Source organism: Balaenoptera acutorostrata, chromosome 8, assembly GCF_949987535.1.
Source record: "Balaenoptera acutorostrata chromosome 8, mBalAcu1.1, whole genome shotgun sequence".
Classification (NCBI taxonomy): domain Eukaryota; kingdom Metazoa; phylum Chordata; class Mammalia; order Artiodactyla; family Balaenopteridae; genus Balaenoptera; species Balaenoptera acutorostrata.
Window position 1 is genome coordinate 43,255,753 of NC_080071.1, and position 17,045 is coordinate 43,272,797.

The following is a 17,045-nucleotide window of genomic DNA, read 5'->3' on the forward strand; positions in this document are numbered from 1 at the left end:
AGAAAAGAAAATTACCAGAGATAAAGAGGAACATTACATCATGAAAAGGGTCAATTCACCAATAAGACATAAAAATATTAAATGTGTACACACCAAATAATATCACCTTTGACTTCATGGAACAAAACTGACAGAACTGAAAAAAGAAACAGAAAAATCCACGATATTTGGAGACTTAAACATTTCTCTCACAGTGATTGATAGATGTAGTAGATAGAAAACCAGCAAGAATATAAAAGAAGTAAAAAAAAGTATCAATCAATAAATCTAATTGACATTTAAAGAACATTCCATCCAGTAACACCAGAATATATATTTCCAAAGTACACATGAAACATTCACCAGGATAGATCATATCCTGGGTCATGTAATAAATCTTAACAAATTTAAAAGATTAAAATCATACAAATTATATTCTTTCACCATAATGGAATTAGAATAAAAAATTAATAGCATAAGAAGAACAGAAAAACCTCCAAACAGCACCAGATTTAACAACACAATCCTAAGTAAGGCATGAGTCACAGAGGTAATCTCAAGGGAAATTATAAAACATTCTGAACTGAAGAAAAATCAAAATAAAACCTATCAAAATTTGCAGGATGCAACTAAAGCCATTCTTAGATGCAGAGCACCTAGAACTCTTAAGTATTGCTAGTGCAAAATTGAACAGTCATTTTGGAAACAGTTTGGCAGTTTTTTATGAAGTTAAACATACCTTTATCATTTAGCCCAGTAATCATATTCCTAGATATTTACCCTAGAGAAATGAAAGCTTACATTTACACAAAAACCTATACACAAATGTTTATAATAGCTCTGTCTATGATAGCCAAAAAGTGGAAACACCCCAAATATCCTTCAAGACATAAATGGATAAACAAATGGTAATACATCCAAGTAATAAAATATTCAGCAGCAAAATGGAATGGACTATTGATACATGCAAAAACTTAGATGAATCTCAAAGGCATTTTGTGTGTGAGAGAAGCCAATGTCCAAAGGTTACATACTCTTATTATCCCACATATGGCAATCTCAAAAAGACAAAAGTATAGCAATGAAGAACAGATCAGGGATTGCCAGTGGTTAAGGGTGGGAGAAGCTCAAGGGAACTGGGGTTTTCTTGTTTGTTTGTTTTGAGGTTATGGAACTGTTACGTATACTGACTGTGGTGGTAGTTACACAAATCTAAACATGCATTAAAATTCATAGACCTATACACAAAAACAAAAGATCAAATTTTACCATGTTAATTTAAAAACTAAAATTAATACAAATAAATATTTTTATAAGTTTACTTTGAAAATATAAGACACAAACTTCCCCAAATAAGATGTGAATATCTAGGTAACATCAAGACTAATCTGACCACAAAAGAAAACCAGGAAGATAGTGATATACTCACCACTGCTTGCCCCTCTACAGTTTCCATTACTAGAATCCATAGGAAAATCTGAAAGGAGGTGATAGAATAAAGTAAGAATCATAACATATTCATTATTATTTCAAGAATTCCCGTATTAAAATCTAATTCAGTCACAAGTTGATTTGGGTAAGAACCCAGGTGTCTCAAGGAAATTGATTCTTGTTAGTGTTGTGAGGTTGACACACTATCATTTGTGGGTCAAATAAGGACACGATGTATTCTTTCATGTGATTGAAAGTTGATATACTCTTTTGAATCTTCATCAACTGTGCATACTATTTCAGTATGTAATAAAAAAAGTTTCTGAGTTTCACAAAAACTTCCTGTAACTTTAAAGCCCATGAATATATTAGGTATTCACCCAACACATTTCTTGATGGCTAAAAGAACTAAATACACCTCTTCGATAAATAGATGTATCACACTTCACTGGCATACATTTTAATTCTTAGTGCTTAAGGAAAGCATGCAGAAAGCATTCTTGTGCTTTGGGTTAACTGCAGACTAAACAGTTCGTTAGCAGAAAGGAAGCCTACCATCCAGAGACTACTCAAGCCAGTGCAATTAACAGACACAGTAATAATTGGAAAGTGCCATCGACTCTTTTCATGATCCCCAAATCCCGGAAAATGATAAAATGATAAATGGTAATGAAAATGGTAATTATGTAAAATTCTTCTTTGTTCTAGTTTAGAAATCAGCCTCTAATGAATAACACTGAGTGCCCCAGCAAAGCACTATGCTGTACCTAATTATATGTTCTTACTGACACTTCAACTCAGTACACTTACACGAGCATTTTACATTTGTATTAACACTTTATGTTAAGTGAGTTTAATGCCTCTGTTTATCCTAATAGAAAATAATGTTCTTCCTCTGTCCTTTTTCTTCACAGGTCATATTATGAATAAACTAAACAAGGAGGGGTAATACCATTTTAGAACAATAATACCCAAAATTATAACTAATGAATTACTTTCCCAGGCTTAGTAATCATTAGCTGGTATTTTAAAAGTTATATCCTAGGGAGTTTCCTGGTGGCCTAGCGGTTAGGATTCTGGGCTTTCACTGCTGTGGCCAGGGTTCAATCCCTGGTTGGGGAACTTAGATCCCGCAAGCCTGAGGTGTGGCCAAAAAAATTAATAAAAAATAAGAAAAAAAGCTATATCCTAGGAAAGATGGCAGTCATCAAATAAAAATATAGATAATTAGGCAACAAATACTTGATCCTAAAATGTTTGGTTCCACTCAGGTCAGATTCTATGAATTCTACTCTTGAATAAGTCTAATCATCATGTGATAATATGCATATGATTTATACAAAGATGATCTCTCCATAAATTAAAAAAAATATTGATCCACATTTAAAATAATTGTTTAATGTCAAAAGATTGAAATAAAACTGAAAAATAAAATTCTTCTCTTGGAAAAAGAAAACCCCTTTGAAGCAGCTGAACCTGGGAGATTGGTTTTCTTCTTTTACTCTTATTCATAGGAAAATGTTTCTACACTTTTTAAAGTGCTAAGACATCAGTTGTTAGAATTATAAGAGAGAAAACCAAAGTTTTCTGGTCATAAATAATGCAAAAAAATGTTTTCAGAAGGGTAAACTTAGGAATTCTAACAAAATTATCCTAAATTAAAATAGTGGGTATTATTAGTAGGTTTTAATGCCCCAAGGATTTCAGGTAGGGGTCATAGAGGTTTCCAGGAGAAGAGTTCTAAATAAGAGCTGGAGAAGGAAAGGAGGGTTTTCCAAATAGAGAATAGCACATGCAAAGGTCTGGGGTGAGAAACCACAGGACTCATCAAAGGACCTGCAAGTCTTCCAGTGGGGCTAATAGAGTGGTGTAAGCAGAGAGAAAGGAAACTAGAGAGGTAAGAAGGCATGAGATCATGAAGACTAGAGGCAGATATCAAAGGATTTTAAACAACAGATTTGTATTTCAGAAAGATCACCATGTTGGAATAGGGAGGCATCATACTGGAGGTCAGCAAGCCAATTATCATTCTAGCTCCATAATCCATGGAAGAAATGGTGAGGCCAAAACAAAGAAAGTACCATTAGGGAAGAAGGGGAGCGAACTGGATTCAGAGTAGATCTCATAGCACTTGATACCTACTGAATGTGGGGGATAAAGAAAAGGGTGGAAGCAAAGCTGACTCCCAGGCCTGGAGTATGGGTGTGGTGGTGTCTCTTAACAATATAGAAAATACTAGAAGAGAATAGGCGTATGAAGGTAAGGAGATGATGAGTTCACTCTGGGGCCTGCAGAGACTGAGGGGCTCAGTGTTAGACAGGAGAGTCTGCAATGTATGTCTCCTGCTGTCTCAGAAGTTCAGAGAAGTACTTATCTCTTATCTCTTGGAATCCATTGTCCAGGACTGTCTTCTATTCTCTTAGGCCATATATAAATGGGCTTTTGAAATGCAATGAAGAAAACTTGTTCCTTTAACTGAAATCTGATGGTCGAAAGACACAGATTCTCTGTACAGTTAGTATCACCTATTTCTTCATAAGAGAGGACGTATAGCTTAGAACAGGTCCTGGTTTGAATCTTCTTTCTATTAATAGCTTTATGGACTTGGTGCACTTAACTTCTCTAGATGCTTCAGCTTCCCTTTCTGCAGATAAGAGTAATAGTATTATACCTACTGTGCAGTTATTATGAGAATTAAATAAATTAATATGCATTGCCCACTTAGAACAGCACCTGGAACACACTAAGTGTTGTTAGTTCTTATTCTGTGGCCGCTAATGATTCCTGTTCCTCTTCCCAATCACATTAATGTTGATTTACCATTTATCATTCACTTCACATGAATATTTCTTTTTGTTCTTCACAATCCCAATGTTAAGGTCAGATGACTTGCTCAAGGTACAACATTAATGGCAAATCTGGGATTCCAACTAAGGGCCCGTAACTTTTAAACTGGTGTTCTTTAAACTGAGGATATATAACCAATTCTTCATCATTTAAAACTCTATATGGTGGTTCTTGGTCTCCTCTTTTGATACACCTAGTAGGAGGAGAAAGGACAAATATAACTTAGTCATTTTTGCTATTTATAGCAAACAACTATTTAGAATTTTGTGGGAATAAGATAAAAGTGAGTTACTGAAATACAGTTTGGAAACTACATGAGATTCCATTACCACTAATAATTGTGTTAGCTATAAATAGAATTTAATATCACCGAATTCTAAAATACTCTTCCCTACCCCATCCAGAGTGCCTTTCAATATTTTACATTATGAAGAAGCTTTAGAATCATGTTTTCTCTCTAGTCTTAATCTAAAATGTCCATTTCTCCTTTCCATTCCATTTTCCTCCTCATATCACACTAAATAATTCTCCCTTCTTGGTATTTGGCCCCTCAAATATTTGTAGAACAGGGCTAAAGAAAAGGCTGCCTGTTCCCCAGAAAGTGGAGAAATGATTAAACAGCAGTGCATGCATGTGAAAGTTGGCACAGCTCTGCCAGGCGAGAGAGGGCTGGGAGAAATGTGCTGGGCAAGAGCTGGGGTGACAACAAAAAGCAGCAATGACTGAGGAGCGATTATAAAGCCCTTGGCATGGCAAACCAGGAGGCTGTATAAACACCAGTTAACTATCAGACCATAAATTTTCTTAAACACTCAACATCTACATTTCTCAGATAAACTATTTGTAACTAACAGACATCCATCAGACTCATTCTTTATACCTATTGCTCCCAAAGGGATTTGTTCTTGAGCCTGAGGTCCAGGTCCATTTGTGTACAATGAAATACTAAGTTTATATTCAGGAGAAATAAGATCCGCTTTCCCAGTTTGTTCTCAGTGTGAAGCTTGTTTCCCAGAGTTGAACTGATAAAAGTTCTAGGCCGTATCTACATTTACCAACAGACCATGTTTGTCCAAAAAAACAAACAAAAAATCAATTTGAATAACAATGATAATAATGGTAAAATAGCAATAGCAACAGCAGCAATTTGTTGAGGACTTACTATGTACCAGACGTCCATGGGGTGTAGGCAGTATGTCCCCATGTTACAGATTAGAAAACTTTGAATTGGAGTAGTTATATCATTTCCCTATAGTAACAGTTGGTATGAGGCCAGAGTCAAGATTCAATACCTACCTAGTCTGCCCCATTCCAAGCACATACCCTTTACTCACTATACGATATTAAAGATTTGACTAATGTCTTAATTAACTGGCTGAATGACTAAATTGAACTGAATTCTCAGATAAAGCAGGTGTACATGCAGTCTCAACTCTCTAGTAAATATAAAATGTGGAAAAAGAATAAATTTCATGTGAATTTCTTGGTAATAATCAGGAAGATATGATCTTTTCTTTATAAAAATATGTTTGCCCCTAATATTTCAAAACAAAAAGTAGTTTGAAGCAATATCTCATTTCAATAAGATTTTGCTTTGTAAAATGTCCTTAAACTTGTTGGTGGAGTCATAATGTACTACAAGGGAACAGATCTGTGTGAATGGTAGGATTTGAAAATCCTCTTGACATTGAAGGAACGTAAAAGGTGGTTCCATTTTGTTCAGGGAGACCTCATTTTTATCTTCTGCTAGATTCTAGGCATAAGACATAGGAACTCTGTTTATACCTAGAGGAAGGAAAAAAAAAAACAACCCTGCTTTGTGAACTAGCATATCCCACTGAACCAAGGAGCATATTGCATCGTAAATTAAACTGGCCACATGTGGTAGTTCCTAAGTAATTCCAGGTGCCTGACAGTTTGACCCAGGATAGGGAATGTAATTTTCAGCAAGCTGGCCTTGGAATCCACCATTCCATTCCCCTTCCCTGCCTCCCCTTCAGCTCCCTCCTGCCACCACAGTCTCTGATTCACACTGAGGGTTATGGTAAAGGGAAGGGGAAGGGAGACCATCACTAAAATACAGTTCCAACTGCCACCTACCCCTACTTCTTTTTCTAGCAAGGATGCTGTCAGCAAAGCACATTATGGCATTTTAAAGCAGCTTAGCAATCAGGTTCCATGGACTGACAAATTGTTTACATGCATGTCCTATTTGAGGGCTTCAATGAGGCAATTGTTCTACATTTGGTCCACGATGATAGGTAACTTAAGGGACACTTAAGGAAACTGCTTTCCATTCATATTGACCATGGCTTTTGAGAGCCATTAACCTTGCCAAACCTCTCTCATTTGAGGTGCATCTCTTAAGAGAGGTTTCAGAGCAAGAAGAGGAATGTATTTCAGTGTGAACCGTGGCCACCTCGTTCCTAGCCCTTGGCCTGAGAAGAGCACCAGCATTTAACTAATCTAAGTGCCTGGCAGGCCAGGGCAGCAACTGAGCTCTCCCAGTGTCTGCACAGCCTTTAAGGTTAATGAGTACAAAAGCTCAAGAGTGCTCTTTTAGACCAAAGATTAATAAGAAATACATTTCTTTTTGATTATTTTAAACAACCAGTCGTTGGTTCGTCATTAAAATCAAGACGACAATAGGGGTAGTCAAAGGTGATAAACTGAGGTAACCATCAAAAAGCTCTTGAAATCTTTCTGTTCAGTTTGGTTTTGCAGCTATTTGTACAAGTACTTTTCCCCTCCCCACTCACTGTATGTTAAGTGGGTCAATGCAATGTGCACAGAAAGCAATTTTTCCAAATCAATTCCCGGACCACCAAGAACTATTTTACCTAGAAATGGACTAAGGACATGAGCTTAGGCTGAGCAAGTTGAGAGGCAGAAGAAAAAGTTGATGCCCGAAAAATGAACAGAGAAGGAGGTATAAAGACATCACATCTAAGGGCAGAGTTGATCTGGGGAGGGTGTGAAAGAGGACCAATCATAAAAGATTGGGTTTATATTTAAAGTATATGAAGGGTGAAATTTTCGAGTTTTGGGTAGTTGGGAGGAATGATTTTGAGTTAGAATTAAATGGACCATAATGAACTAGGTTTAGCTGGGGTCTTAAGAGTTATGACTGCCCTAATTAGACCAAACACTAGTGAGAAAACAACTTGTGATCGATTCCATTTACTGTAGAACTGCAATAAAGTTTTACAGTAGGGAAAGATTGAAATGAACCGGTGCTTGATGCACACAGAGAAAGAGCATAAAATAAAGTATCGAAGACAAATTATTTGCAGAGCTTAAGAGTGGGATAAGGGGTGAGATTAAAAATAACATTACATGAGTGTATGATGATAACACGCCTTAAATATAACTCCTTTCATCCATATGTCATTTACAAAATGACTTGAAGGCATGTGGGAATGTGAAAGGAGCCCAGCAATTTCACTCCGCCAGCTCTGTGGCTGCAGGAAGTCTCAGGAGCTAATTAGCAGTGCATGGCAATGTTTCCCAGCTATGTCAGTCTGGAATGGAAGAACAATTTATCTCATTGAAAGGAAGGGGAAATTTAAGGTGAAGGTAATTGCTCAAACTGGATGTTGAGCAAACACATACCACTAACATCTGTGGGTTGGAGTAAGGTTACTGGAATTATCTTGGCATTTTTAACGATTAGAAGAAAACAGTTCTTCAGCTCTCTGTTTTCACCATACAATCTTGACAAGTAGCTAAACACGAGGAATATAGAAAACTGATGACTGAGAATGCAAGAGAATCAGGCAAGAAAGTTAAGTGATTCTAAACAAATTAAGAAAGTAAGAAAAAAGCATCACTCTAGGAGATGTGGTTACTTGGACATGGAAAGAAGAAGTGAAGGGGCAGTGTTGAGTAGAAGTGTAATGGGAGTGGAAGGAACTGAGTGTTTTAGAAAGACAGATCGCCTATTGGAATAGAGTGCATCCGTTTGGAAGGGTGATGAGGTGAGAGAGAAAAAGGCATGGTGCTCGATAGAGCAGTAATTGAGAGAGACATTAAGAGAAGTGATCCACAGAGAAGAGACAGAAATCAGAGAGTAAAGGCGAGTAACAAGGACTCCAGGAAGTGAGCGGCTGGAGGACACGCTTGGGCCGGGGGTTGGGGGGGGCGCAGGTTGTGCAGTGTCAGGACTCACCGGCTCCGTCTGCAGTGACGATGGCCTCGGGAGAGATGCACACGCCGCGGTCATAAACCGGCAGCTCCTCACAGGCCAGGCTTTCCGGCCACGAGTGGCGGTACTTGATGAGGATGGGCTCGCAGCCCTGCCGGGCCCGCTCGCACACAGACTTGCAGGGCTTGATGGGCTCGTGCTGGAAGTCAATGGTGCAGATGGGCGCGTACATGGCGCAGAGGAAGAAGAGCAGATCCGGGCTGCAGTGGGTGCCCAGCAGACCTTCGAACTGCTCGATGGCCAGGATGGCGTTGGCCTGGGTGCTGTGGTGCAGGTGGTTGGGCATCTTGGTCATGTTCCAGGGCAGGGACTTGCACAGCGGGATGCGGACGGGCTCACAGGCTGCCGCCCGAGCTCCGGGCACGCGGAGCAGGCAGAGCGCAGCCAGGGCGAGCAGCCCGGCCCGCAGCAGCAGCATCCCTCCCGGGCTACCGCAGACCATGATCCCGGCGGGACGGGGCAGGGTGCAGCAGTGCCGAGGACGCCAAGAGGCCGGCTCCGCCGTCTCCTCCTCCCCCCCTGGAAGTGGACACAATGATCTGGGAGCTTCTCCTCCCCCGGCAATCTCACAGCTTCCTTGGATCAAATTCCCCCAATGGGGTACCACGAGCTTCGCCGAGCTCCAGCCGCCGCCGCCCCTGCCGCTCCTGCAGCTCTGGCTGCTCTTTCCCGACGTCTAAGCCTTCTGGGGCCGCAGCATCTATTTATTCCTCGCTCCCTCTGGCAGAAGCATCGGACTTCGCAGATGAAATCAGATGAGAGGAAAACAAGAGGAAGCGAGGGAGAAATGAAAACAAAAGTAGAATTCAGCTGAGGTAGTTGGAGTTCTGGGGTGTCACCTCCCCTGGATTACAAAAAGGTGCTAAAAGAAGCATGAAATTCTCCCAAGTGAGGAGGAGGACCGGAGGGGGGTTGGGGAAGCGGGCAACCAGAGGGCAAAGACTCCTAATGCGGGAGGAGGGTGCAGGAAGAGTTTGCAAGTCTTGCAGGCTGAGCAGAAGATCCAATTTTTGGTGTGAGCTGCGGCCAGCCAGCCACAGGCAGGAGGGGACCAGCAGGAGGAGCCTCGACGGGAGGTCTATGGCTGCGACCCTCTGCTCTTCGCTTTCCTACCTACCGACCCGACAGGCAGCTCCGCCCCGGTGCAGTCCCAGCCCTCCAGCGCTCGCTCCCCTTCCCGGGAAGGGAGTGAGGGGTCCGGAGAGAGGTCTGTGGGTTGGAGGCGGAGGAAAAGGAAGCCTGGAGAAGCAGTGAGGATGCGAGAACCCAAGACAGATCGGACTTGAGACGACCACCTCTTCCCCACCCACACACGGGGGAGCACCCCCTCAGCCCCCCCAACCCCCGGTTCCAAAGGAGAGCCCCCGGCCTCTCACTGAAGAGCCCACCCCAAATCCCCACGAAGGAGCGCCCCCAGTTCCCCACTTGGGAACCCACCCGAGCCCCACGCTCCCTGGAGATATTTCCTTTAAGCAAATTATAGCCTCACCTCTGTGATCACCGGCTCTGCAGAAAGTCAGACCTGAGGGGGAAAGACTTAAGCAACGTCACTCAATGTCCAAGTCGCAGGAAGCAGGGACCCCTGCAGCGGTGTTGGAGCCTTATCAACCCAGAGCTCCCGACTACAGAGGTCTGCATTTTGAATAACTAGGTGGAGGGAAATCGCCTTTCATAAAAGGAGAAGAAACGCTATATAATTACAAATAGGCCACCAGAAGCAAGATACGGGTGGGTTTTTTGTTGTTGTTGTTGTTGTTATTTTGTTTTTCCTTTGCCCTGCAGAATTAAAACTTTTGAGTTTTGCTTTTTAAGTTTCAAATTGAAAACTGCTTTAAAGTACTTGGGCATTTTTTTCCCCCGATTTTACTCACTAAAATAAAATGGCATTTATTAACTCTTCTCACCAATAATTTCACCTAACACTGGAGAGATGTATAGGACAATTACACCACACTGGTAATGATAATGATGATAATGACAACAATAAAACCCTTTTCATCCAAATGAGCTCAATCTAGAAAAGAAAATGGAAAACAGATCCCCTCCTGGTCTGCTCCTTCCACTAATGAGCCGCCTCTTTTCCTCCCTCTCCCCCTTCCTCCCTTTTCAGGGCAAATTGTAAATGAATGACCTGCAGAGGCACTCCTACCCTGCCCTTTCAATGGGAAATCGCTGAGCAAAAGGATTGCAGAATGTCAGAAAACACAGCCTTCATTGAGAAGAGAAGGAAACAAACCCTAAAACAAAACAGGAAGTCACCTTTGCTCTGCATCACTGAAACATTTCGCTGCTTTAATCCAGCCATTTCTCACAGTCAATAATAAGCAGACAAAAGATGCTTCCACTTTAGAGCACCAAGTAAGCTGGTTTCCATTCCCCAGCATTGACTCGACAGCACTTATAAAATGTCAGTGCTAACCTGAGTTTATGGAATTTTATCTCTAAAATGACCATAAACAGCCATTTGGGACTGCAGTAAATTATTTCAGAAGGAAGTTTCTTCCACTTAGGAGAAAAGAAAAAACAACAGATGGCAGATAGGGAGTCATTTAAGTGAGTATACCAACTTTGCCTGGTCTACAATTATTTAGTGTTATTTAACAAAAGAAAGCCAAAAATTGTATAAATGAATTAGATGAAAAATGATTTAGCAAGTAAAATTTAGGGGAAAAAACAAATATAAAAACAGTTAATAATAGAGCCTTTGGGGGGCTCTGTAAAGAAAATGTAGGTGGAATTTTCAATAAACTAGAAGGAAGAAGTGAGGAGTAGATATAATAGATTGTTTGATAAATATATTTTCCTGTTCATCTTAAATCTTAACAGCATGAGGGGAAAAAAATGAGCCAGTTGTTTTAATGGTTCTACAATTATCTGAAATAAAGTGTGTTTGCCTTCCCCTGCACATAAGTCAAATATCCCCTTTGTCTAACATGTACCCTCACAACTTTTCTCTAATCCAAATTTCTCTTTATCAAAACCCAAAATAAATTTCACTGCCTCCCAGAAGCCTTTTTGGGTTTTGGGGTTTTTTTAATTTATTTCTTTATTGAACTATAGTTGATTTACAATGTTGTGTTAGTTTCTGGTATACAGCAAAGTGATACCGTCATATATATATATATATATTATTTTTCATATTCTTTTCCATTATGATTTATTACAGGATATTGAATATAGTTCCCAGTGCTATACAGTAGGACCTTGTTATTTATCCATGCTATATATAATAGTTTGCATCTGCTAATCCCAAACTCCCAGTCCATACCTCCCACAAGCCCCCTCCTCTTGGCAACAAGTCTGTTCACTATGTCTGTGAGTCTGTTTCTGTTTTGTAAATAAGTTCATTTGGGTCATATTTTAGATTCCACATATAAGTGATATCATATGGTATTTGTCCTTCTCTTTCTGACTTACTTCACTTAGTATGATAATATCTAGGTCTATCCATGTTGCTGCAAATGGCATTATTTCATTCTTTTGTATGGCTGAGTAGTATTCCATTGTATATATGTACCACATCTTCTTTATTCACTCATCTGTTGATGAACATTTAGGTTGCTTCCATGTCTTGGCTATTGTAAATAGTGCTGCTATAAACATAGGGGTTTGTGTATCTTTTCAAATTATAGGTTTTTTTCCAGATATATATATGACCAGGAGTGGGATTGCTGGATCATATGGTAACTCTAATTTTAGTTTTTTAAGTAACCTCCATACTGTTTTCCTAGTGGCTGCACCAGTTTACATTCCACCAATAGTGTAGGACGGTTCCCTTTTCTCCACACCCTATCCAGCATTTGTTATTTGTAGACCTTTTAATAATGGCTATTCTGACCTGTGTGAGGTGGTACCTCATTGTAGTTTTGATTAGTGTTTCTCTAATAACTAATGATGTTGAGCATCTTTTCATGTGCCTATTGGCCACCAGAAGCCTTTTTGAGTACCCTGCCTGGTTCTGATCATTTTTCTACTTAGTTCCCCTTGGACATCATTCATTTTTGCAAATTATTCTTTAGCACTTGCCAACTTACTGCTTCAAAAAAATTTCTTCATTATTTCATCTGGGTGGGCTGTGCCTTCCTAAATAGCATGTATGATTTTTTTTTTTTTAAAGAAGAGACTTCATCTTCTATTTCTTTTGAAATAGTCATTTGAGAAATGTTGGCTGATGGAACTTGGAATGCAATATTTTAAACATTAAAATATACATATCTTAAAGAGAAGTAAAATACAAACTGAGTAAATTATGATAGCCAAGTTTGAAAAGTATGCTATACAATCATGAAGGAAACACAAATGAGATATGGCATAGTTTCCACTAGTAGATGAGATGTACCCTCAAAACTGCGGGCCTTCAAACAGGCCCACACTAGAGAAAATTAAGGGAAGGCTGAAACCGGGTGCCCCAGAAGAAATAGGTCATTGGTAATTTGTTTCTCTTATGTTCTATTTTACACCACTTTATTTAACCAGCGTTTAACTGACAGAACACTGATCTTTTTGTAAAACTGCACCTTGGCTACATGAAAGACAGCTGATTGCTTTAGACATTTCTCCCTATCTGGTGAAGAAATTTCAAAGTAGATAATCTGTAGGCCACACAGAAGGGGCTGGAGAATTGGAGCTTTTAAATGATATTTTGATGGGCATAGCTATAGTGATCTTTTAGAACTCACATTTTGGAACTAAGGATGAAAATCAAAGAGTTTTATGCAGTGGATTTTATATTTGAGAAAGTTATCAAGGCAGCAAATGCAACTTATTGATGTACCAGTACCTTACTGAAAAACATTTTATGAAAACCAGTTTCCAGGACTTTGAAGGGCTCCTCAAGGCTCATCCGGTGAGTTTCTTCCAGGGATGAAGGCACTTCAGAGTAACCACATGGCACCTGGCTCTGCAAGAGCTGCAGCCTAGCAGCCCCCTTGAACTTAGTTGGGACTGTGGGTCAATTCTGAGCTCGACGGCTGCTTAGGAACTACACCCAGACCCAGTCATGGCCAATCAGTCTTCTTATAATGCCTCATGGCATCATGGTAAGTACCATTCCATTTAAGTACCCGATAAGTGTTCCTGTGGAGACATCAAAAAAAGATCTTGCTAGAGGTTATCACTGTGAAATAGCCATATTTCCGAAATTTAAGTTTGACCAATTAAAAAGAATTTTGCAATGTCTTGTTTTGTCAATAATTTAAACATTAACATAATTTTCATCTGTTAAATACACTTTAAACTTACCCCAGCTGTGGTTTGTAAGACTGTCCACATCTGTCCTGTAAGGAAATGTGCGGGGCTGACGTGTGAAGTAACTAACAACTAGGGCGGCTCAGACACTGACCAGTCAGAGTGACTGCAGCCAATCTCATTCTGCACCAACTGAGCATCAGCCCTAAGTACCCGGGGAGCAAGGGGACTAGTGTTTATTCAATACCTACTATGTGTGAGGCACATAAACCGCACCACGCTTTGCCAGAGGTATTGGTTACAAAGATGAAGAAACTGAGGCTCAGAGAAATGAAGTCATTTCCCAAAGCTCTCACAGCTGGCTAAGGACCTGTCAGAAGTGGGACTTGAATCCATGCTCTTTTCACAATTACAACAATCACACTTCTTCCTGGGCAGAAAGGAGCTGGGAAATGGGAGAAACAGGGCTTTCTGTGAGACTGGGTCTCTGAACACGGCCACACTGGCGGTCAGCCTCTGGCTCTGCTACCCAGGAATAGAATGCAAAGCTTTGCCCTCCAAACAGGGACACCTTCCTGCTTCATGGCCCCTGCCCAAGCTATTCTGCAGACCTAGTAATTCCTCTTTAGGAAGATCTCACGTTTCCAGTCTCCAAGCAATCCAACAAAAGCTTCCCACCTGTTAGCTACAACAGCATTAGGGCAGTGACAAACTGTAATGTGTAGCAGAATCCCCTGCAGGGTTTCTGAAAACACAGATTGCTGGGCCTCGTCCAGAGTTTCTAATGTAATGGGTCTGCGGTAGGGCATGAGAATTTGCATTTCTAATGAGTTCCCAAGTGACGCTGATACTGCTGTCCAGGGACACTTTGAGTATCACCGTTTTGAACTAGATATTAAGCTCTGATTTACCTTTAGTAAACTCTTTACATGCTATAAAGATTTCATGATTTTTGTCTCCTGGTTATCTTCTCTTACTTGAAACAAAATTTCAGTAAAGCAGTCTAACAGCTAAATGACACTCTGAAAGGGGTAGGAAAAAAGAGAGGACTAGATGCCTCTGTTAGTTATTCAAAGGTCATCCTCAGAGCCCCATTGAGGCATGACAATAAAATCAGCTGGCTCTCTGACCCTAATGTACTTTTCTAAAGGAAAACAGCACCACTCCACCCCCATTGCAACAAAAGAACAATAGAGCCAGCTTCAAAGAAGTTCCAGAAGGAACCATAGTATCTTAGTAAAGACATGAACCACAGCAATATAGCCCACCCACCTGTTCCCCCTCCCTCACCTCCCAGCCTTCCATATCTTAATTTGAAGAGAAAACTCAGAATTAAAATCACTTATGTAAAGTCATGAAGTCAGTTAATGGTAGTTAAAGGTTCCCGGTTCAATATTCTTTCTATTTACACCATCCTTCTCTGTTGAAGGTGTGTGTTTTTCATCCATTTGGAAACACCAAGTGCCTATATAAAGTTTATATGATAATTAAACATAATGGTATTCAGTTTACACAATCCCTTAAAATCTTGCAAACCTTCCAAACAGCTTAAAAGGATTTGGGAATCCAGAAGAGAAGGTATGGGACACATCCAAGGAAACCTCGCCCTGTGGCACTTCCTGTATCTAATGTCAATTGAAACCTAGATGATCCTGGATTTCTTTCTAATCTCCCTTTGAGAAGATTTAACTGCAGATGATTTCTGGAATACCCTTTCTATCATCTTACTCTAGAATAGACCTCCATGTTTTGCTACATCTTTCATCTTATCATATGTGTGGAAGTCTTGATTTACTCCTCAGTTCCCCCTCTTATGGTGCCAGAGGAGAAGTCAAGTAACACACAGGTCATCCCAACCTGAGTTACGATGTAAACAACTGAGCAACTGACGGTGGCCATCAAGGCCACATTAGAAAATGGCATTAAAATGATCCCCACAAGATTAGAAATCCTGCAAAAAAAAATCAATAAGAAGCAATAACCCGGGAATTCCCTGGCAGTCCAGTGGTTAGGACTCCTTGCTTTCACTGCCAAGGGCGCGGGTTCAATTCGTGGTAAGATAACCCAGCTAGTCTTCTGTCATCTGTGATTTGTTAAATGTGAGTCGCACATACCATATTTAACCTGGAAGATGATTCGGTCTCTTCCATGGTTATATAAATAACGAGAACATGAATCTGCCAACTTGGCAACTATATCAATTACTAAAGGCAATGAATTTAAAAAATTTTTTTTCAGTTTTGAAGAGTAATAATGCTCATCAGAATATCAGAAGTAGGTATTGAAAGATTTCTACATTCAAAGTGAGAGACTTCAGGGACCTACCTGGCAGTCCAGTGGTTAAGACCCTGTGCTCCCAGTGCAGGGGACATGGGCTCAATCCCTGGTTGGGGAACTAGGATCCTGCATGCCACACAGCACAGCCAAATAAATGAATAAATAAATACTCATCTGCTTTATCCCACAGCATACATATAACGTTCTTAGAATAAAAATAACAGCACAATCAGCAACATGATTACTGTAAACACTAAAAAAAAAAAAAAAAAAAAAAAGTGAGAGACTTCAAAATAAATTACCCAGTGTAAAGATCCTAAATCTTAACATGGATCCTCTTAGTGCTAACAGGATCTTTCCTGGGACTAGGCTTATTACCCTTATATCACTGATCAACTAATTTGCCCCGTGTGAGAATCCTGACCTGCTGAACTTCTTGCTAATCCAAGACCATTAATTACTCTGTGCCATTTTCCTCCATGATCCTTTCTAATTGAGGCCCTTGACCCTCAGGTTGGCCCTCAGCTATCTTACTCTTCCCATCACCTGTTAATAACTCCACCTCTGACTAATACTCTTTCAATCTTTCTCTCCATTCTTCCATCATAAAAACTGGATCATTATAGTGCAGCTCAGGCCAGAATCGTGGGAACCACCCAGTGCTAACAACTTTAGTAACTCAGTAGTTGAGTTAGTAGTTAGAGAGTTTTCTAATTGCAGCTCTCAAAAGGTAAATGCAGACATTTTGCCTCTTTCTTGAGATATATTTAATCACATTTCACAGAAACAAGGTATTATTTCTTAGAATGTAGCAACATGAGGAGGCAAATGCCGATGTTGTTTTCCTTTTCCTCTGTGTTTTTATTGTTGTTGTTGTTGTTATTATCTTTCTGAAATCTGTCCCTTAGAAATCCATTTTTCCTTACTCCAACTTTGGCTCCTTTTTTCATACGTTTACTCACTAAGTTGGAAGCAGAAAGAGTTGGAATTCAGTCAGCACCAAAAAGTTATGTTTTGAAGTTTGTGGACTATATATAATAATAATAAATATTTATATAGCATTTACTATGATTTACTATGTGCCAGGCACCATAAAAACATCTAATTCATTCAGTCATCA

General features: G+C 40.0%; 1 protein-coding gene across 2 annotated transcripts in view; it reads right to left on the reverse strand.

Moving 5' to 3' along the window:
• The window catches only part of FRZB (frizzled related protein), a 35,010-nt gene extending 24,673 nt beyond the window's left edge, over positions 1-10,337 (reverse strand). Inside the window, exons 1-3 of one of the 2 annotated variants that reach the window (XM_007190374.3) lie at positions 9,951-10,337; positions 8,426-9,198; positions 1,409-1,456 (exon numbers count right to left, since the gene is read on the reverse strand). In XM_007190374.3, coding sequence (XP_007190436.2) covers positions 1,409-1,456; positions 8,426-8,903 — 526 coding nt within the window. In that variant the 5' untranslated portion in view covers positions 8,904-9,198; positions 9,951-10,337. Of the gene's footprint in view, positions 1-1,408; positions 1,457-8,425; positions 9,540-9,950 lie in introns of those variants that run through there. The other variant, XM_057550656.1, reaches the window with a different exon arrangement.
• Between the last annotated feature and the right edge of the window lie 6,708 nt (positions 10,338-17,045).